The sequence below is a fragment of the Pan paniscus genome, chromosome 22 (assembly GCF_029289425.2).
Source record: "Pan paniscus chromosome 22, NHGRI_mPanPan1-v2.0_pri, whole genome shotgun sequence".
Classification (NCBI taxonomy): Eukaryota; Metazoa; Chordata; class Mammalia; order Primates; family Hominidae; genus Pan; species Pan paniscus.
The window spans coordinates 33,523,369-33,546,691 of NC_073271.2; the positions used below are offsets into that span (position 1 = coordinate 33,523,369).

A 23,323-nucleotide genomic window follows, 5' to 3' on the forward strand; every position below is an offset into this window, starting at 1 on the left:
AGACCCATGGAGTAGCCTTAGCAAAAGAGTGGTATTTGGGTAGTAGGACTTGTTCATGTGGCTGGAGTGTAGATGTGTACTAGGAGATAGAGTGAAAAGGTGGAGGTAATAGTAATTTAAAATATAACAGTAAAAAGAAGCAGCTGTGTATTGATCACTTACTGTGCACTGTTTTAAATGGTTTACAGGTGCCACATCTTTGATAATACAGCAATTCTGTGGGTGCAATAAGTGATGGAGCCAGGAGTTCAGCTGGGTCAGTCTGGCTCCGGAGCATCACTGGTGCCTTAGGGCCTCAAATACCAGATTCAGCAACGCTAAGCACTTTTTTTGGGTCTTATTTTTGGATGGTGATAGCTAGCAGGATATTAACTGATTTTTAAAAACAAATATATTTGTCCACTGTCATGAACTTTTAACTCTGTTGGAGTTTAAAAAATTGGAAGTACTTAGTGGTTACTCATTGTGGCCCCTAGTTACAGTTCATGAAAGGGACTTTTTAATGTTAAGATGGAAGCTGAATTTCTTGGACCATTTTTTTCCTCATAAAAGATGTATATATTTATAAAAATTGCGATACATTGAGAAGTATAATAAATTAGTAATTACTCAGAATTTTATTGGCCAAAGACATTCATTATGAATAATCTTAAATGCTTTCTTCGAGTGTTTTCTATGTATTTATTTTACTCTTCTAAAACTGTGCTTTGGAAAGGGCTTTGAGTCCTTTCTAATATAATGGTATAACTTCCCCCCTCATGTAGTGAAGCTTTCAGAAGAATTCAAGTGATCACACAACATCATATCTGTGTTACCTTTTGTGTTGAACATTTATTATTTATAACATTTAATTTTTAATGATAAACTTTTGTATATACATTTTGTATATTCTGTTATGAAATGGATTTCTAAAATTAGAGATTGAACATGAAGCAGAATGGCCTACAAAAGGAACATGAATCTGTGCTACAGACATAAAAACTATCTTGAAGGCTATAGGAACAACCACATTTGCCAGGACTCATGCTTAAATAGACTGTGTACAGCTGTGGAGATCATAAATTGAGAAAGCATGATATTTGAGCAAGAAAAATTTACTGAGGTTTGTTAAGATTTGAGAAGAGAGATGGAAAGTCTTGCTGTTCAGTTGGAGAAGAAGCTGAGGAATAAGTCTTTGTGCATATGAAGAGTGTTTTGTAGGCTGTGTATAGGTATTTTCTGTTTCTTCAGAATGTAGCAAAAAACAGTGTGAACTTAAGTTGGTATAGAGGAATTTAGGAGATAATTTATGACTAGGGATTGGAAGCTATTGAAATAGTTTATCATGACAATTCTTTGAAATGGATGAGTTTTCATTATATTTAGGATTTTATTCTCCATAAGGAGAGGAGGGGTTAAGATGGTGTCTTACAGGTATTTCTAGAACTTTATTCCCAAGATTTATTTATTTACTTAGAGACACTTTCACTTAGTCACCCAGGCTGAAGTGCAGTGGCATGATCATAGGTGGTCACTACAGCCTCAGATTCCTGGGCTTAAGCAGTCTTCCCGCCTCAGCCTCCCCAGTAGCTGGGATTACAGGTAAGTGCCACCATACTCGGCTCATTTTGATGTTAATTCCAGTTTTCTCACCTATTGCACGTCTCCTGGACTTACACAGAAAATAGAAGACAGTTGGCTGGGCACTGTGGCTCACGCCTGTAATCTCGGTACTCTGGGAGGTCACGGTGGGCAGACCACTTGAGGACAAGAGTTCGGGACCAACCTGACTATCACAGTGAAACTCTGTCTCTACTAAAAATAGAAAAAATTATCTGGGCGTGGTGGCGCCCACTTGTAATCCCAGTTACTAGGGATGCCGAGGCATGAGAATTGCTTGAGCCTGGGAGGCGGAGGTTTTAGCGAGCTGAGATTGTGCCACTGCACTCCAGCCTGGGCGACAGAGTGAGATTCTGTCTTAAAAAAAAAAAAAAAAGGCCAGGCGTGGTGGCTCACACCTGTAATCCCAGCATTTTGGGAGGCCGAGGTGGGTAGATCATGAGGTCAGGAGTTCGAGACCAGCTGGCCAACATGGTGAAACCCTGTCTCTACTAAAAATACAAAAAATTAGCCAGGCGTGATGGTGTGGGCATATAATCCAAGCTACTCAGGCGGCTGAGGCAGGAGTATTGCTTGAACCCAGGAGGCGGAGGTTGCAGTGAGCTGAGATCATGCCATTGCACTCCAGCCTGAGTGACATAGTGAGACTCTGTCTCCCCCCCAACCCCCCCCCCCCAAAAAAAATGACAGTTATACTACATGAAGGTTTGTAGTTTTGACTGCAAGGACAAACCAAAACAAGAAAACAAAGAAAACCCCACCTATAATGCAGGTAGAGTAATAGCATGCTCATGTATAATTGATTTGGCAAGTCTGTGAATGAAGTCCCAGAAATTGTATATTCAGTTTAGTGAGGCCAATGGAATTTGAAGTACAGGTGTAGAAATGTTGACATTAACAAATGTCATATGTATTAGGATTGTGACAGTGTGACTACTGACATGGTAGTGTGCCAGTCATTTTTATAGAATGTCTATTGGTTGAGAAAATTCCAGGGTAACAATTTTAAGGTTTAAGTTTTAATTTCATCACAAAATACACATTCATTTTAGAAAATTTAGAGAATACAGATAAGCATGACAATTCCCTGCAGTTTCTCTCTTCTGAGATAACTATTATTTACATTTTGTATATAATCCACCAGTTTTTTTCCTGCACATAACTACTATTCTCTTTTTGAAAAACAAATACAATCATGTTATCTGCATATTGCTTTACAACCCACTTTTTCTACATGAAGCAATATTTTCATTGTATTCCGCTGTGCCAATCTGTTTATTGAACATGTACTGCGATACAGAAATACGAGATCTAGTGGTACTTTTCACCAAGTAGTAGATAATACCACTGGAGTGAGTATATAACATAAACAATTAACAGAATATAGCAGGAGATAAATGCAAGTTAAGAGGAGAGGCTGGAGTGACTTTAAAGTGGATGAAGGCAAATTGAGGTGATCTTGAAAATGGATAGGCAAGAAGGGGCAAATTTCAGGTAGAAGAAATAAACACTAATGCAGAAGGGGCTTAAATGCACTTTATGGAATGTCACATTGAACTGTGAGTTCAGCGGAATAAGATAAGATCATATGTTTCTAAATTATAGAGGGGTTAAATCCAGGTTGAAAGTTCTGTGTCTCAGAAAAGTATGTGTAGCAGCTTTATGCAAAATAAATTAGGGCAGCGGATACAGCTTTTTAAGCACAGTAGTTCCCAAACTTCGCTGGGTCCAGGATTCATCTGTAACATCTTGTTAAAACAAAACACATATTCTTAGGTCCTTGTCCAGGCTTCCTGAATCAGGATTTTTGGGAGTAGAGTCTGATGTAGTTTAGGGAACCTGCCCTAGAGTTTATGACATAACCATCAGGCCTAGGAGATAGTTAATTCTAGGAAGCATTTGTAATACTTAAGGTGAATTAAGGACTTGGTTCAAGTGACTAAAGTGAGCATGGAGAGGAATGGAAAGGCATGAGGCACTTCAAAAATGGATAGGATTTAGTAAGACCATTTAGATAAAGTCAGCAGCTTCTAATGAAATTACTGAAAGAATGGTGGTGCGGGAATAGAGATGGGAAGTTCAAGTGGATAACGTGGTGCAGGAATGTGATGAGGACTTGTAGGCGTAGAGAATGGAGGCAGGGATGTGGCACTGTAGGCAGCCACCCAACAGCTTGTTAGAGTAGATATTGAGTGAGAAGTTTGAGTGGAGAAGAGAGTTTGAAGTATTAGTTTGGAGTAAACCATTGAAAATACTTCTTTTGCAGGGAAAGATGTATAGAGAAATGAGTGAAGCGGTCAGGGGATAGAACCAGAGGTCACATCTGAGGTTAGGGCTAAATGTGAAAGAGACATGGATTATTTGGAGGATAGCTAGTGTTGTGAAATACAAGAACATACATTTTAAGAATTTTTAAGGGGGTAGCATTTCTCTGTAAACTCCACAAAAGTGTGGGAGGGAAAGTAAGTAAAACTGAACTCACGTTACTGCTTTTAGTAATAGACTCATTGGAAGAAAATGTAAGCTATTCATGCAGTGTATGTTTTTGATTATTTCTGGGCCTTGTTATTTTTCTGTGTTTCTGAGATGCAAGGATTATTTAAAGGCAATGGTTTATAAAATGATATATAATTACATACGTATAAAAGTACATATAACCAACTAAGTATATGTATGCATGCACTCATGCAAATCAATTATATATTAACATTTTATATATAAATTATATATGTGTGTATATATTGTATTATAGAACATCCTGTGTGGAAAAGTTGGTGCTGTCAGAAGGGAGAGAGAGCAAGGCAGTTTTCCAGTGCATTTCTTATAAGCTAGTTATGATAAGGGCTTGCAGGTTACTGATTGAACATATTCTTTCTAAATGTCTTCTCTCTGATAGATACTGCTTTGTTAGGGAATATATACATAAATGAGATTACCCTAGATGTTCAGGTTAGTGAGGGAAACGTTACAATCGATAGCACTAAGCGCTGGATCTCAGCTTTGATTCCCAGAGCACCTAGAGGGTCATTGGGCCACCTCTTTTAAGTTCCTCTTAAGATCTAGAATTGATTTGAATAATAGAAAGTTTGAGTACATTTTGTGTAGGTGACATAAAAGAACATCCTTAAGCAAGCATATCAGTTAAAGGACTTGTCTTCATGGCTCTTGGTGTTTTCTTCATACCACTTTGCTCTTAGTTCCTGTGAGCAGAGGGGAAGAAGCAGGCTCTAAGATTAAAATTCATGCTAGTGAAAATTAGAAACAAGCCACATACCCTCAATAGGTGTTTGCTTAAAATGCATTTACGTCTTTGCAGTGGAGTACTGTGCACCTGGTAAAATGATGATGCAAATATAAATTGTTGATATAAAGATATATATGTATATATACATATATTTAAGGAGCAGAGATTCCAACACCAAATTTTGGGTGGTGGAATTTTATTAGGTTGGTGCAAAGGTAATACAGTTTTTGCCCTTGGGAGATTGGGCTGATAGTGACACCCGTTACCCAAGACTGAGAATACAGAAAGGAGAAGTGATTTTTTCTCTGTTTTTCCTGTTGTTTCCTCCCTTTTTGAGTAGGGGAAATGGTAGATTCAGTTTAATATGGCCAAAAGCAGTGGCTTAGTAGTCAGTTTGCTTGGATTTGAATCTCTCTCTACCATTAGTCGTGTGTGATTTGGGATGGTTTCACTTCACCTCTCTGTGCCTTAGTTTTCTCACCTGGACAGTGGGAATGATAGTGGTACTTACTTTTTGTAATTATGGAGTTTAGTGGTTTAAAATAGAAAATTTATACCAGGGCCCATTAAAGATAAGTCATCTCATGCAGTGAAACATAACTGGGACTTTCGAGCTCAGTTCACTGAGGTCTTCTGGGCCTGGAACAAGCCCGCCTTATAAAAGTTGGCTTTACATACTACATACTAAAGTAGTTCTTAATGTAGACTTTTAACCAACTGTCTTAGAAATGAGCCTTTGGAACCTAGGTCTGCATGTGATAGGGGTACTTTCTAGTGTCTACTTGATAGAGCAGTCACTTTCTAGTAGTGGGAGTTAGGTTCCCGAAAAGCTCTGTGGTCTGAGAATTCATTTTTGAGAATATCTATTCACAAGAGAATAGATAAACAGTTGATAGACTTGAGGGTCATACAAACCTGTGCAAATCATTGTAAATGTTTTCACATTCTAAAGGAAGACAGAGGACAGCAAGCAAAATAGAATATCAGTGGTAGTTTACATATTTTGAATTAGTAACAGAGTACCTGTACTATTACTTTACAATTACTGATGATAACTTAACCCCAGAAACTTCTGTTTCTCCCCTTCAGTTTTAGAAATGATGTGTCAGTGCATTATGTATTGTTGCAGGTAATGTGCATATGAGGCATTTCCCTCCTGTTTTCCTCTATTTGTTGGTACGTCCAAATACTCAGTGCCTGATTTTGTCTTTCAGGCCCAGATGTGGTCTCAGAGATACTGAGTTGATGGTTGAGATAGCCAAAATTTGGGGCAAAACTCATTTAATCTGCTCAGCTTTTAGTTCTTAAACCTTCTCCCTAGTTCTTTTCACATAATTGCATGAGAAAGCACATGCTTCTAGCCTCTGAACACAAATTTCAGCTATTCCACTTCCAAAATGCCATTGGAGTAGTATAATCCAGCACCCATGTTTATAATCCCACATGTTCTTTGACCTTGACCAAGGTTTTAATGCAAAATTGACTCATCTGCTATTGGTTTTTACCTTCTTTTCAGTTTGTCTCCTTTAATATATATATGTTTTTTTTCTTTTTGAGACAGGATCTCACTCTGTTGCCCAGGCCGGAGTGCAGTGGCATGATCAGGGCTCACTGCAGCCTTGACTTCCTGGAATCAGGTGATCCTCCCACGTTAGCCTCCTTATTAGCTGGGACTACAGGCTGCACCACCACACCCAACCAAGTTTTTTATTTTTTGGGGTAGAGATGGGGTTTTGCCATGTTGCCCAGGCTGGTCTCCAACTCCTGGTCTCAAGCGATCTACCTCCCTCTGCCTCCCAAAGTTCTGGAATTACAGGCATGAGCTGCTGTGCCCGGCCTAAAATGTTTGTGGTAAAGGGAAAATATAGCAATCTGTTATATGCTGGAATCAAAATTTTTCTACTAGATGAACTTTTGGGGAAATTTTGTATTCTGTTCTAAATTAAATGCCTTTTTCAAGTAATTACTGCTAATGAGCTCTTGTTTTTTCATGTTTAGGGTGGTTGATGCAGAGTAGTGCATATAGGGGCTAAAATCAGACTTAGACACTTGGGGGTTCTTGCATCTCTGTATTTTCTCACAACTATTTCAGTGATTCTTAGTGAGTGGCGTCTTGGCATAGTGAACTTTAATGTGGGACCATAGTTCACAAACTGTGACCTTAGGCCAGTTAATCCTTCTGACCCTTGCTTTCCCTGTTGATGAAATGGAAGTAACACTACCTACTCGTAGGGCTGTCAGGAGGTCAAATGTGTCAACGTCTATAAAATGCCTTAGCCGAGTGATTGGCACATAGATAGTAAGTGTTCCACAAATGTTCATTTCCCTGTAGTTTTACTAACCATTTTGGTGCAATATTATATTCTTTATAAAGTCTTGTGTTTTGGCCTTTTTTTTTTTTAAAGACTGTGACTGTTTTCTAGGGTTTTGAGGGGAGTGATAAATGTTCTGGGTTTTTAGGATTTCACTTGAAATCCTCCTATATAATTGCTTTTTCTCTGTAATGCTGCTTGATCATCTTATTGGAAATAAGATTTTTTTTCTTGTGTGTTAGGCATCAAAACTGTGATACTTCTATTTTCCCTTTGACTCCTTTGGCTATTATAATTCTAGAAAATTATTTCTAAAATTGCTATATGGAAAAAGTACTTTCTTCTGTCACTTCTTTAATTCGTTAGTGTAAATGAGCCAAAGTTGATAAGAGAATGTTAGTTAACTGTATAAATTTTAGATAATGACATAAGTTTAATTTATGGAATCTAATTTTAGATCTAGTTTTTCTTGATTTCTGTTTTGTAGCTTTTCTGTTGTTGCTTATTTTTAATGGGCATCTTCTGAGCTATCTTTTTAGATCCCAGTGTGCACTGTATTTTATCTTTTCATATGGGCTAAATTTTGTAAATTGTGAAATATGCGAGCATTTATATAACATATAAAATGAAGTAATAAAAAACAACTTGGTATTTTCTTCCAGCTTAAGAAATGAGGCAGTACTTAACTAGTACTTTTGAAGCTCCTTGTATCATACTGATTTTTTTTTCATCTGCTACTTGTAATACTTCATACTACTTTAGTTATTTTGAAATTAGATATAATTTTTAGTTTGGTGTCATTACAAAACACTGTCACATTAGAGAACATATTGCACCTGCCATTTAGTTTATTAGCTCCTGGGTTAGTCTGAACTTGCCTGTCATGCTGATGCATTCATTTCAGTCCCAGTCTTAACATTCTTGATCTCTGTTTATTAGTGTATATATATATATTTTTGGAGACAGAGTTTCCCTCTTGTTGCCCAGGCTGGAGTGCAATGGCATGATCTCGGTTCACTGCAGCCTCTGCCTCCTGATTTCAAGCAATTCTCCTGCCTCAGCCTCCTGAGTAGCTGGGATTACAGGGATGCGCCACCACACCCAGCTAATTTTTTTTGGTATTTTTAGTGGAGATGGGGTTTCTCCATGTTGATCAGGCTGGTCTTGAACTCCCGACCTCAGGTGATACGCCCACCTCGGCCTCCCAAAGTGCTGGATTACAGAGCCACTGCTCCCGGCCTTGTATTTTTTATTTTTATTTTCCTTTTTTCTTTTTTCTTTTTTTCTTTTCTTTTCTTTTCTTTTCTTTTTTTTTTTAACAAATCTTAGTGTATCAGTGCTTTTTATTAGGTGACTTGATTTCTCCCCAACCCCTGCCTGTGGAATACAGACACCAAGAGACTAAGCTCAGTACCTACCTGAGTATACCATGTGTTTAACAGCCTGTGGAAACTGTCCTGTCCCTGAAGATATGCTGTAGATTAATTTTATGCAGTGATTTTAAGACAACTAAAAAAATGGTTTGTAAGTTTAACTTCAAAAAACCATGTAAGCTCAGTTCCTGGATTGTTCGTAGACCTTCACATTGCCTTTGGCAAACTGAGCTAGAACATACTGTAGAAGATTTGAGGGTCATGAGAGGTTCCTGTGGTAAAGAGAGATGTTTGTCATTAGCACTTGATTGTTACTCCATAGTTTGTGATGAAAAATATACTCTATATTTTTCTCAAAAAAATGAAAATATGACTGTCTAGATTTTTAAGCTTCTTTAAGAAGAAAATCATATCTGTAGCTTATCTGCAAAGCACATTTGGTGTGTGGAATTATCTGCTTATTGTCATATAAAAACTCTGACCTCGTATTAACATTTTTGTTTTTGAAAAGTGACTAGCCTGAAGGAAGGATATATGGAATAATCACTAGAGTCCTTATTTAAAGTAATCCAAGGTGAAGATTTCTGGAGTTTATTGTTACTTAGTATATGATGGTTTGGTTGCTATATAAGTCAGCAGAAAATTATGTAACTCAGAGATACTTTAGGTGGCCTTTCAAATGAGTAATGATTAATGGATAATGTTTCAAAAAGGTGTCAGAAATTTGGTGTGTCTTAACTTTAGATTTTTAAAATAGTAATGAAATCTAATTTCTAACAATTTTTAATAAAGAATACTGATATCTTAATTGATTCTACTTTCTTACAAAGAACTTTTCTGTCAGTAATATCTACTTCTATCGAAACTGGCGAGGTGTAAGTAGCATTGTAACATTTTCTGGGTGAAGAATATGATGTTGAGAGCCTAAAGGATTTGATTATATAGTTCATAGCTAGAGATTGAATTTATATTTTCTTTCCCCATAGTTCATGTCATAATTTTAAAGACTGACCATTTTAGGGGAAAAATTATTAGAAAATGATGTCCTTTGAGTAAAGATAATCTTGATTCAATTATTTTTACAAATAAAACTATTCTGATGCAGCACTCTAGTGTTCATCCATCTAGTCATACACCCCCCACAATATGATACCAGCTAGTTGTAGGTCTAGTGTTTAATGTAATACCGTAACAGGCATTTGAATTGGAATGGTAGTTCTTCAGGAATGGAATCTGGAATATAGGCAAAGATTTCAGAGACAATTCCTAATTTAAAAATAACTCATATTGTCTCTGAGGTTCTTTTCCAGTGAAGTGTTTAGTATTGCTGCTATTTGGAGTACAAAGTTGGAGCTTTTAAAGAACCTGGGAGTTCAAAAGTTTAAGGAGAAATAAATGAAAAGCAGAAATATTTTGAGGCAATAAGTATAGACTCAAATCTATTTTATGACCCACTTGTAGCACCACTTGGAATTGTACCAATAAGAGATTTATCTGGGCAAACTATAATGGTTGTTGGAAATTGCAAATCTTAGTGTGAATTATTTTAGTCCAGTTGGTTTCTTTCTTTCGCTTACCTGAAATGAACTATACTGAGGCAATAGGAGCTTTGTATAGGAATTTAGGAGTGTAAAACAACTTAGGGAAAAGGATTATTAAGCAGGATGATTGGGATGACATCATGTGAAATTTAGGAATTGGAGGCATTGGGAATTGAGAGGGTGCTAACAAAGGAAAACAGCTTATTTTAGAATTTGTCTGGAGGATGTAGAATTGAAGAAGTTTTGGTATTTCTTCTGCAGCGGCCCCAGTGCCCTTGACCAGGAACATCTCTTGGAGTCAGTAGTTTTCATGAGGCTGGCATAGGAACTTGGCCAACATATGCAACATTGTTCTATTTAAAATATTCCTTGAATTAAATTCGATAGTATCAATTTAAAACATAAATTTTTTCACTCAACTCATTTAGAAGTTAGATTTTAACTTGTACTTGTCTTTACCTCTTCTGCTGATTATCAGTTGACAACACTGAGATTACTTTCATTTTCCTGTAAGTCATTATGAATTTTTCTGGTCAACCATGAGTTATCAGTGGAAGCAATAAGTAGGAAGTACTGTAAAAGAATTACAATAAAATAAGAGAAACCACTTGGAGAGCAAGAGGGCTTGTGGACTTAGGGGAGCGGTTGTGAGAAATGTCTCAGAACTTAATTTACAAATAACATTGGTAGATTGACATGTTGTCTTTCCTATAAAGTAACTTTACCTCTGTCTTAATAGTAAACTACTATGAAAGTGAATTCGTGTTCCTCTTGATTTGTGAACTGATGAAAATTACAAAATGTGGAGTTTTTTCCCCAGATAAATTAAATAGTGGAATATTCAGGTTTATTTGATACCTGGAAAATACCTGAAATTTTCCGTTCCAATAGGCACATTTTGAAACTGTTTTTCTTTTCTCTGACAATTGAATATATTTTATATATAGTTGATTTTGATTATTGAAGACTAAGGAAAATTTATTTTAAGTAAGTTTGAATGTTAGAAAATGAATTTTGCAAATTTGAAGTAATTTTATTCTGTATGTTTTGGGATTGTAGTTATGTTAGATATTCCTCAGTTGGGGTAATTGTCTTGCATCATTATCTCTTATCATAATCTGTTTTTCTTCACACAGTGTTATAGTTTTGCCGCTGGACTCTTCCCTCCCTTCCCCCACCCCATCAGGATGATATGAGACTTGAAAGAAGACGATGCATACAGGTGACTCAAGTTTTGAAATACAGTAAAACTCTGGCTAAGAGAATGTGGGAATCGATGGTCTATTTTGAATGGGGGAGGTTTCTGATAAATAGCAGTTAGTGGGGGGAATTGTAGATCAGTAAATGCAAAGATAGTTGGGCTATTTATTAAACTTACTTTTGAACTCAGATTGATAATCAGTGATTTATAGTGGTGTTATTACAAATACAGCATAGTAATTGCTAGCACTTAGGCTTTTCAAGAGCTAATATTTTGGTGGGAATTGGAATAATTCTGTTAATGTAAATAACACAGTCACCTTTATGGTTGAATGCATGTCTCCCCCAGAACTCTAACATGGCAGATCTTTTATGGGAGTAGATGTTAGTAGGATATCATCAAAAAGACTGACAAATTAAGGATATTATACCCATACATATGGTTTCTTAAAAAGATACGCTCTGGGATTTTGTTTATTTTTTCCTTGTTCCCAATATCCCTGCCTCCCATTTCCTTCCTTCCCACCCTCCCCCTCTTATCCTTTTGTCATTTGTATTTTTATACAGAAGAAGCAGTGTGAAGGCATTTTTGAAAGAATATTTTTTGATTGCTCTATAATTAATTGAGGCGATCTTTTACATGGGAAACTGGAGGCTATTCCACACATGGCTATGTTCAAATTTCTGAAAATGTAGTGCAGCTAATGTATAAAGTGTTAATAATTTTTGAACTTAAATGTTCTTAAATTAGGCTTATTATAAGGCATTTTGTTGAACTAAGTGACTTAACATTTGAAACTCTGTCAGAGAGCCTTATTTGATTATATTTATAAACTGTTTGAAAATGTGATTGCTAACTGGAAAAGAAATATTTATATAAATTTTGAATTGATACCTAACAGATGCCTAATTATATCATTGGTGTAGTTTTTGTGATTGGTTTTTATTTTTGGCGATCTGGGTTTTGTCTAGGGGAAAAATAATCATTTTATGATTTTAAGATTTTAAAAAATTGTTTCGGTGTACTATTTTGTATGAAGAAATGTGCTTGAATATATTTATAAATTAAATTAGAGAGTATATAATACTTTACGTTCATGTAGAAGTCACCATTTTAAGACCGATGTTAATTCTTGTTTACGTCAAAGGTGATTGAGCAATCATCTCTGTTACGCATCTATCATGCATGCACACAGGCTTGCACATGTATGTTTGCCTGTACATATTAGAAGTATGCCAGGTACACATTCTGGCTGAGTTGCTCGCTGATTGTTAAAAGCAACGTGATGCTGAAGCTGAATATCACCATCATAGAAAAACAAATAGGCATATTTACAGAAACATTTTTAGAATTTTATGCACATTTTTTTGTTGTCAGATTTTATAAGTTTGACCTTTTGGTGCAGGAACTATTTCTCAGCATTGTCAGCTCCTGGATTGCTCCTTGGGCGCTATACTGCACATTGGCTATACCAAGTAGATGCTCACTTTCGACTGAGGTCAGTAGAGGAACAAAGTATTTTTGGGGTATCTCATAGATTTATCTATGAATATTACTGATTTTGGAGATTTTCTCTCGTGAAATTTTGGAGTTACAAAGTTTCTATTTATCCTCACAAGACATGGAGGGTTTCCAAATAGCTCTTTTTTCTTGAAAGGCTTATGGTCTCAATGGAATGAAATAACTAATGAGTAAATACAGTTTATAGTTATCTAGTTAATTTTATGAATGCTAGAACACAAGAAAATTCTACAGATTAGATTTATGATAAAATCCAATCTCTTATTCAGCCTTGTATTCTTTAAAAATTGTCAGCATTTATTGGCTTACAGAGGAAAAAACCTAGGAAAGAAGATCTAGCTGTCTAATAAATATATTAGCTGTTGGTGTATTCCCTTTCTAATAGTTTGAAAGTTAATAATTGTTTTTGAACATAAAATTAACAGCTTTCAGAATCATCATTAATTAATGTAGCAGTTTGGTCTTGTATTACTATGCACACATTTATTCGACTGATAGAATTTCAACACATTAAAACTCATGAGTAGATGTTCACCAAAAGTTGTTTCTAGAGAATGCTTCCTGACATTTGAAAGCAAGTGGTCTGCTTTCTCTGGGCCTTGTTTTTACCCTCTGGCATTGTTCATGGTACTGGCTTTGTTCTGTTGGTTAGATGTGGTAACTTACTCTCATCTTTTCCTTGATGAGGCACAGGTTCAGGGATGCTGGAAAGGACACTGAAGTAGGCCTTGGCTGATGGGCCTTTCAGAAGTGAACACTTAAGAGTAGGTTTTCAGAGTAACTTTGTGAGGTGATGAATATGTTAATTGGCTTGATTGTGGTGATCATTTCATTTCGTATGTGTGTATCAAAACATCATGTTGTACACCTTAATATATACACAATTTTTATTTTCCAGTTATAACTCAATAAAGCTGGTGGGAGGAGAGAAAAAAACAGTTTTACTGAACACTAGGCCAAAGTCAGACTTTGATGTATTTAGTTCATGTATCTATAGGTGTTCCTGTACTTACTTAATTTGAGAATCTTTTTGCATGTTTTAAAATAGAGTTAGAACATGAATGAAGTACATTTGGATTTTCTTTTGATTTTTGGAAGAACAAATGATTTGTTAACAAACATTTATTTGGTGAGCATTTGCTTTGTACCAGGTACTATTATAGGTGCTGCTCTGCCTACAAGGATCCCTGAGCTTATGGATAACAAATCAATGAGGCAGTGGAGGTTTTTGGTAAAGTTTTAAGACTCACCTATTGAATTCAGGGCATGCAGAGAGAAAGTAGAGAGCACTGTCTGGGTAATGACATTGACAGTAATGGCTTTACCTGTAGGCAGAGGTTACCGAAATCTCTGCATCCCATTCTTCTCTTCTGAGCTCCACACTCAGGTAACTGCTTCCTGGACGCCTCTCCCGCATATTCCCTCCTCCTCCCCCATTCAGTCCTCTTAGTAATGAGTGACACCATTCTACCCTAACACAACATCATTTGGGGAACCTAGCAACCACTCTTTGCCCTTTTGAATCACAAGTAACCAAATTCAGTTTATTTAAGGTGTAGAATGACTTCTCAGATTAGATTTGGAAAAAGTACTGCCTCAGAGATTACCAAGTATATGAACATAAAGACTTTTATATAAAGAAACCTGTGTAAACCAGCATTTCTTCAGTTTATTTGATTAAGGGACCTCCCCTCCCTTTTATTTTTGATTTGTACCTATTAATAACATCCTGTGGACCATGATTTGGGAAAATCATGTTGGAAATAGAAGGGGCTGCCATTCTTTGTTTTGTTGAAATGAACTTCTTTAACAACTAAAATTTTTTAAACAATAGTGATATACTAGTCACTTTTAAATGTGGAATAGTTCCAAAGCATACAGAGCTATCACTTTTTGAGGATGAATAAACATGGAAATTTATTTTTAAATGTGCTGATTTGTTCATATTGTCTATGTCATAATTCTTATGCATACACTATATATATACTCATATATATGAATTTAAGTACTTAAAACCGTTTGTGGCAGAGTTTTAATTTTAGATTCTCTTAACTCATTTTAAAATGTGAATTTTGTAGGACAAAATTTTCATATTTCCAGTGGTCACAAATGGGGTGTATTCATTATGCAAGAGTTAGAAATCAGATCTGTAAATTACAAAACCCCAACTTTTAAAATCCCATCATATGTGGGGTACACTAGGAGAATGAAAGGGCATGTAGATTGTAATATTTAGGAAGCTGTCACCAGTTTGCCTCCCCTTGGAATTGTTCTTGTCGTGGTCGTGTGTGTCTGATCTTTTTCTTTGTCTGTGTCTCCTTCTCTAGCTCTCGTTCATGTCTCAACCCAAGCAGTTTGACTTTTTTCTTACTGATTCAATAAATTTATTTTTCTAGTAAGTTAAAAAGATAGTGGATTTGCTTTTGCATTCATGTTTTTACTTTTTGTTTATTAGATAATACAAAATCACTGAAAGAATTCTGAAATGTATAAATATATATAGATAAGTATAAGGAAACATATCCCAAGTTTTAGTGTCCTCTACTGTGTGGCACATTCCCTTCCAGTTTTTTTGTCATGCCATTTTTTAACTAATTGAGGTCATTTTGAATATTCAGGATGCTGTGGTTGGGTAAGATCCATTTTATACTCGTGTTGACTAACATATCATAAATGTTGCCCTACATCATCAAAAGCTAACCATAGTGATCTGCTGTTACTTTGAACTTGGAGCAAATCCAGGGTACTCAATGCTTTTGAAGATAATTACTTTAGATATTTATTTTACAGTATGCTTATTTCCTAGTTAAGTTGGGTATCTCTTATTTTTAGGCATTAAGTTGTTTTTTAAAGCACTAATACCTGTGCGTAGTATTTGGCTGTAAAATTATTTTCTTATAATTGATTCCTAGGAGTCATGATGTTTGAAAAATTTTCAGGCTCTTGATGCAACTTTTCAGAAAGCTGTTTGGTAATATGTACCACTCTGTACATTACAAGAATGTCTCTTAATTTATTTTTCTCAGCATTGAGTATTATAGTTAAAATAAATCTTCAACAGGCAAAAAGAAGAATCTCTTATTTTGGAACAAATAAAGTGGTATTGTATACTTCGTGGAGGAAATATAAGTGCTTTAGAAATGCATAAAGTGAAAAGAGACAGCCACTCCCCTTTTCCTAATAGTTTGGAGTCTGACTTTCTAGCAAGTAGTTTTTGTTTAATACGTTTATGGCATTTGCGCATGTTGTTTACCAGTTTTATGTCCAGCTATTCCGATAGTTCCTGAAGGTCAGGGGGTTAAGGCTTATCCTCTTTGTGTGCCCTGTGACTGTCTGGCAGGATTTCTGGGACACAGGAAGTGCTCAGCAAATGCAAAAAGAATAATTTTTGGCATCCTAATGGCATTTTTAATGCCTAAAAATAAGTATATTAATGCTTGCTTTAATACCTTTCTTCAAGTGGTTTTAAGAGTTTCTTATTATTTTCCATTGCTTTTTATGTTTCATAGTTTTATTTATGTTTCTAAGTGGAAGCAATTAATAATGATTACATTATGTATGTGTCATATGAAAAAGCATTTGATATTTATAGAAAAAATGATGGGAAATCTGAGGTAAGCCACATTGTAAAATTGAATTTTTTACCTTAGTGTGTCTATTTAAGACCCAGGTAAAAGAAAATACATTTATATTCATGATCTTGGATTTTAGGTATACTTATTAAGTGTACCTTGAAAGAATGTCTAAGTTCTAGGAAGATGACAACAGAACATAGTTTTAAAAATTTCCCATTTTCCTCTAGAAGAGACAGAGTAACTAGCTCAGCAAAACCAAAACGTCACATTCAGCATCTGCAAGACTAGGTGAACAGTATCCCCACTGACTCACATACAAGTAAGTAGGTGAGAGTGAATGTTGATAGCAAGACCTGTGTGGTATCAGCATTTGTGCAGAAGGAGGCATGAGGGTGTCTGATGGACCTGAGAATAGGAGAACCCCAAGATAACCAACAGAGGAGACTCACTGCAGTGAGAGACTTGCGGAAATTATGTTTGAGAAGAGCAGCTGGAACTGGAGATAGTTTTGAGTTCCCTGGAGGACACAATAAGTTCTGAAGTGGGGTTAGAGTCATGTGGTCCCCATGAACTCTCAAAACCAGTTTAAGCTCCATTCCCAGTCAAAGCCCTACACCAAGGAGACACTGCTGGGGATAGAATCCACATTAAACAAGATGGAGATAATGAGGGCAAAGGAAAAAATGTCAGATGAAAGTGGGAGAAGATAAAAGCACAGGAGATCTTATTCATGAGTCTATATTTTGGGATCCTTCATGAAAACGGAAGAGAACTCTTATTGAAGTCAGAAAAGCTACTCCAGTTTCCCCAAAGTTTTTTATTTTACATAAAAACGAGCAGTGGACAGGGATCATAGTCAAAATCCCCACAGAGTTTTTATAAGAGAAAAGCATAAGGAGCAGAATATTATTACTGCAGACAATGAAAGCATGCCAGAAAGAAATGTCCACAAAATAAATGAAACTATAACTTATTTCAGAATAATCCCAGAGAAATTTAGAAAATGATACAAATACTAAAGCACAATGTAAATCTGAATAAGGAAAAATCAGAAAAGTGGTGATAACCCAGGAAAGAGAAGTAAAAGATAATTTAAAAAATGAAACCTAAACAGAGTGAAAAACGCCATATAAAGTTTCTCAAAAAACTGTTTAAGATGAATAACTGGCCGGGTGTGGTGGCTCACGCCTGTAATCTCAGCACTTTGGGAGGCCGAGGCGGGCAGATCACGAGGTCAGGAGATCGAGACCATCCTGGCTAACACGGTGAAACCCCGTCTCTACTAAAAATACAAAAAAAAAAAAATAAAATAAAATAAGCCAGGTGTGGTGGCAGGCACCTGTAGTCCCAGCTACTTGGGAGGCTGAGGCAGGAGAATGGCATGAACCCGGGAGGCGGAGCTTGCAGTGAGCCGAGATAGCGCCACTGCACTCCAGCTTGGGCTACAGAGCGAGACTCGCTCTCAAAAAAAAAAAAAAAAAAAAAAAAAAAAGATGAATAACCAAGAAGAAATGAAGAAAAATGAAGCATTCCAGAGAAAGCGACAGTTACTAAAGACAGGCAAGGAAGTTTCAACATACAAATAACAGGAGGCTCTGAAGAAGAACTAAAGCAATGAAACTTAACAGATACTAACAATATAACTCAAGAAAATTTGTTGAAATTTGCTTTGCAGATTTTTTTAAAGAGAATCTTGCTGTGTTGCCTAAGCTGGAATGCCATGTGGCATAAGCATGGCTCACTGCAGCCTTGAACTCCTGGGCTAAAGCTATCCTCCTGCCTCAGCCTCCCAAGTAGCTAGGACTACAGGCACGTGCTGCCACACCTGGCTAACTTCTTTATTTTTATTTCTGTAGAGATGTGGGCTTGCTGTGTTCCCTAGGCTGGTTTTGAACTGCTGAAGACCAGCCTTAAGTGATTCTTCCGCCTTAACCTCCCAAAGTGCTGGAATTACAGGTGTGAGTCACCATCTTGGCCTTTAGTCACTTTTTAGTCTGCTTTTAAAATTTAAACATTCTCCAGCATCAATATTCTTCTATAGTACTGTTTTAAGTGACTAATCAGTATTCTGTGAATTAGTTAATGTTTAACGGTTCCCCATTTTTGCTAATTAGTTCATGAACAATGTTTAAGTGGATACTATTATGGTGTTTTTTTGTTTGTTTTTTATTTATTGCCTTAGGTTCAATTCTTAGAAGTTGGAATTGTTAAGGTGAAGCATATGTACATTTTAAAGCCTTTTGATACATTATTTTCAAATACCTTTTTAAAGTACAGTTTATGCTTCTACCAGCTGCACATCAGAATTTTTCTGCACCCTAGGATCCTAGGTATTTTAAAATGTTTGCCAATTCAATAGACAAAACATAACTCAATATTTACATTTACATTTGCTTGAATATTAGACCGAGTATGTTTTTTGGGGGGTTTGTTACTCATGTTTTTTGTGAGTTTCCTTTTGTTGATATTTCTTTGGGGTTTTAATTTTTTTTCTTAATTTACCAAAGTTTCTCATTGAACCCTTACTAGATGCCAATAACTATTCTAAATTATTTACAGGTATTAACTTATTTACTCCTAATGATAACTCTGGTACAGGTACTGTGATTGACCCAGACAGAGGTTCGGTAGCCTGCCCCAGGTCACACAGCTAGTAAGGGATGGAGCTGGGGAGCAAATTCAGGGCCTGTGAGTCCCTCCTCTTAATGATCATGCTTTTGATTTTAGGGATACTTACTGTTAACTTACTGCTGGTACATTTTCCAGTTTGCATTTGCCTTTTGTTCATGGTGTCGTTTTATACAAGAGCTTTAACTTTTTGTATGGGAGAACTAAGTTTTATTTATTACTGTAATGCCTCAAACATAACAGATTCTCAAATCTGTGTGTTGAACAAATGAGAATGAACCCATCAGCAGTCTGTTGATGGTGATGACCTTTTATGTAGTGTAATATGTATCTCCTTTTAAAGGGATTCCCAGGGCTTCATAAATGAGTTACTCTTTGGTTTTTATCAGGCACAGTAAGCTTATCTGTATTAGCTCTTCTGGAAAGTTTTTTAGATGTAATCACTGCTTTTAAAAGGAACATGTGTTCTTAAGCAAATAGGAGTTGTGAAGAATGTATTTATTGATAATGATTTGAATTGTAGATTCAAAGTGAAATGAAATAATTTCACTCTAGGAATAATTTGATGGGATTTGTTTTTTGTATTTTCAGAAAATTATAGATTTGGCCATTGTTTAAAAAGTTTTGAATAAATTTTGGCTTAGTGTAAGAAGATTCTTTGATAGGAAAACTAAAACTACAAAATTTGATATAAAAAGTTATCATTGCTTAAGATTTGGATAGTGTAGATTATCTCCTCAAAAGGTGAAATTTAAGATTTTACTTTTCTCGAATTCCTGACCTCAGGTTATCCTGCTGCCTTGGGCTCCCAAAGTGCTGGGATTACAGGTATGAGCCACCGTGCCCGACCAAGATTTTACTTTTCTTTAAGCACTCTTTCTCCTCTTCTCTCTGGTGGTGAATACCAGGCTACTTAACGGTGCCTTCTTAGTTTGGCCTCTGTATTCCTTACTTTAGTCTTTTAAAAAAGTGTAGAGATCCATATTGCTAATGGATATACATTAGAGAGAAACACAAATAAGTTAATTTGAATTTTTATAAACCGTCCACAAAATATACTCCATGGAATCAGATACTCAAAAAGATACTCGAGATGTAAATATTTATGTTGTTAACACAAATCCAGGTCTGCTTTGTATAAAGTTACCAAAGCTTAAAAACCATTGTTGAGTGCTTGCTGTTTTTGTAACCTACTGGTTGCAGCCAGCTCTTTCCTCTCCTACTGCTGGTAGTAGTATTCTTCAGGCCATTTGTATTAGTCTGTTCTTGCACTGCTATAAAGGAATACCTAAGACTGGGTCATTTATGAAGAAAAGAGTTTTAATTGGTACACGGTTCCACAGGCTATACATGAAGCATGGCTAGGGAGGCCTCAGGAAACCTAGAGTCATGGTAGAGAGTGAAGGGGAAGCAGGCATGTCTTACATAGCCCCAGCAGGAGGAAAAGAGAGAAGCGGGAGTGCTACACACTTCTAGACAACCAGATCTCGTGAGAATGAACTCACCATCGTGAGAATAGCAAGGGGGAGGTGTGCCTCTGTGATCCAATCACCTTTCAAGAGGCCTCTCCTCCAATATTGAGAATTACAACTTGACGTGAGATTTGTGTGGGGACACATATCCAAAACATAATCACCATGCTTAGCCGATATTGTTAAATTCAGACTTGTTCTTTTAAGCATTAATCAGTCAATTTACACGCTTATGTTAATAAAATTTAATCCATTCTGGAAGTAAAAGAATGAAATGTCAGTTTTCCTTTTCCTCGTTTCCACTTACAGGGGTAACCCCTTTTACTATTTTCCGTTTTAAAATTCTTCTCTTGGTTGCCTCCATGATTTTTAATACATTAGTATGTTTGTAGCTGTGTTTTAGTATTTTAAAAAACCATTGAAAAATGAAACCAGATAGCTCTCAGTGCTACCTCTTTTCCAGCCAGTTTCTCCTGATCCTCTTTTAAAGTTTTTCTGTTGATTATTATTAAAATGTTATAAAACTAACTTAAACCCCATTCTTGGCCATCAGTTTTAGACAGTTTCTCTTGATTTCTCAAGATTTGAAATGAGAGCTTTAGAGCCCTTTATATTTCTTTTTACCTCACAGCTGTTACCCACCAGTTACTTCCAGCTTGTATATAGGTATATTCACTTACACATCTTTCTTTCACTTAATTGAATCCTTTATTTTTGTCTTAGAATCTTCTGAATATTGAAAACAGAGAACTATACTGGAAGAACATAGTGTATTAAGACTCATGGAGAGGGAGATGTGCTACTGTGTCACTGAGGTCGTTCCAGTCATAGGAGAAATGTTACCACTGGATTGAGGTCTGGTACATTTTAAAAGATGATTTAATTCTATGATACGTGTTCAACTTGCACTAGGATAGTTTTTACTTTCACCTTTGTTCCATGCACCGCACAAATACCTGGGAACCCTTATTACCCAACTCAAGAGCCAGAGTCCTCTGTCATCATTTTGCCTCTCTCCTAAGTGAGAGGACTGAGTGCAGACTTGGTGTTTGTGGGTGAGGCATGTGGACTGACAGGCAAGCTTCAGTTTATTTAGCGAGTGTGAACCCTGGCAGGAAGATTCTCTTTCTCTGCTTGCCAGGTTGAGGAGGCCTCATTAAGCAGTTTGAACTTGTGGTTTTGGCGTGTCTAGTCCTGGTGCAGGTGGCTTGGTATCCTCACAGGTATTTCTTTGGCCTCACCCTTGGGGTGACTGTTCACTTGTGTTTGAGCGGCTGGGACTCAGTAGGTTCACTGGAGTAGGTATTTCTTTAGAGCCACTGGCGGAGGCTGATCATGCGGCAGATAGTTGTTTAGTATCAAGCCAATCTCTCCCCTTCTTTCTACTCCAGTTTTTCTTTACCACCCAGAATGGCATCTGCCACTTCTGCTCTGGTTCCTGGTCCCAGCTTTCAGCTCTAGATCTTTTTGACATTCCTTAAATTATTGGTATGATCCCAGTTGCCTTTTCTTGCAGAAAACTGACAAAATCTTTGGTTCACTGGTATGTCTCCATCCCATGCTTTATTTTATTTAGTGATCTTTCACTGCTTGTTTCTGTGGATGGTATAGAGGAATATAGAGGATAAGAACAATATGTTTACTCTATCCAGTGTTCTAGATTTTCTTGTTAGAAGCACCCTCCTTCCCAGCTTGGGAAAACTGAGCTGCTGGGGTGGCTGTTGGCTCCTTCGCTTGCTGTTAGTTTTAAAGGATTGTTTTCAGTCACACTTGAATTGTAGCTATCCTTGGTTCTCTTTTTACCAGTGAATTCTGGTAGTATGTTTTAAGAGCTGGGTGGCCTTCCTGGCCTTTGTAAACATTTCCTGCAATGCCTAGCTTTAGTGAGCTACGAAGTTGCCCATTGGAGATGAGGCTCTATTGAAAGTCAGCACCTGTACTTCACTCCCTGCCTTTGTGACTTTGGGTTTGGATTGGGTGTTTGGAAGCACTGTTTCTTCTGTCCTTGACCTTGTTCCACATGTTTTACCCATTACCTCCTGTGAGCAGGCACAGGGCCTTTTCTTGTCACCTGGGCTTCAGCTGCTTTGAGGATGACTACTTACCCTTGCAGTAGCTTCCCACCAAGGTTCTTGAAAGGGAGGTTTTCATAATGTTCATTTTTTTAAAAAGTTAGACCAGCTATACCCCCTAAACTTAAGTCTGCTTGTTTTCATATGACATAGAAATTGATACAAAAATACTTTATGTAGTTTGTATAGATGTAGTTGCTTAAGAAAGATGACACTTACTGTACTATTTTGTTGTCTGGATAAGTACAGTACAAAAACCAGTTTTTAAACCCTAAAGTTAATTTGCAAGAATCTTTTTGTTTTGACAATATACTATTATAACTTCTAGCTGAATAAAATCTTAAGTCAACTTTTATGTTTTCATGATACCTAAATGAGGGAGCAAAAGTATATTTAGTATATAACAGTATACTGTCATATACTGAATTTTCATAAGGTTCTAGGAGCCTTTTTTTTTTTGTTCTGGGAAAGGGAGGGAGGAAGAGGATGGCACTGTTACCCAAATGTGAGTTAGTTGATTCAGAAGAGTAAAGAATAGTCCAGTAGTCCAGTATTTAAAAATTTATGTCTATAATCCAGATTTAAATACCAGTTTACCTTCTAGCTTTATAAACAGTCTTAATGAGAAGTAGGGGACAAAAAAGAAGCAGGATTGCCCTTAGGTTAGAGAATAGAAATATCTACTTGGCTTAACGTTTTTATGAAAGATGTCCAGCAAAACTGTGGTGGCAGCCTCACTTTAGAGAATGAGGTATTAAAAACTTGACCAAGGTAGTCATGCCAGA

At 36.5% G+C, this 23,323-nt stretch overlaps 1 protein-coding gene across 7 annotated transcripts in view; it reads left to right on the forward strand.

Annotated features, from left to right (window-relative positions):
* Positions 1 to 23,323, forward strand: part of DYRK1A (dual specificity tyrosine phosphorylation regulated kinase 1A) — a 154,191-nt gene that overhangs the window by 47,772 nt on the left and 83,096 nt on the right. For 4 of the 7 annotated variants that reach the window (XM_034948179.3, XM_063601383.1, XM_034948178.3 and 1 more), the window contains exon 2: positions 11,206 to 11,291. The exons of 1 other annotated variant lie outside the window; for it this stretch is intronic. In XM_034948179.3, coding sequence (XP_034804070.1) covers positions 11,282 to 11,291 — 10 coding nt within the window. In that variant the 5' untranslated portion in view covers positions 11,206 to 11,281. Of the gene's footprint in view, positions 1 to 11,205; positions 11,292 to 12,672; positions 12,769 to 19,785; positions 19,823 to 21,189; positions 21,322 to 23,323 lie in introns of those variants that run through there. 2 more of the 7 variants (XM_034948183.3, XM_055105300.2) reach the window with 2 other exon arrangements.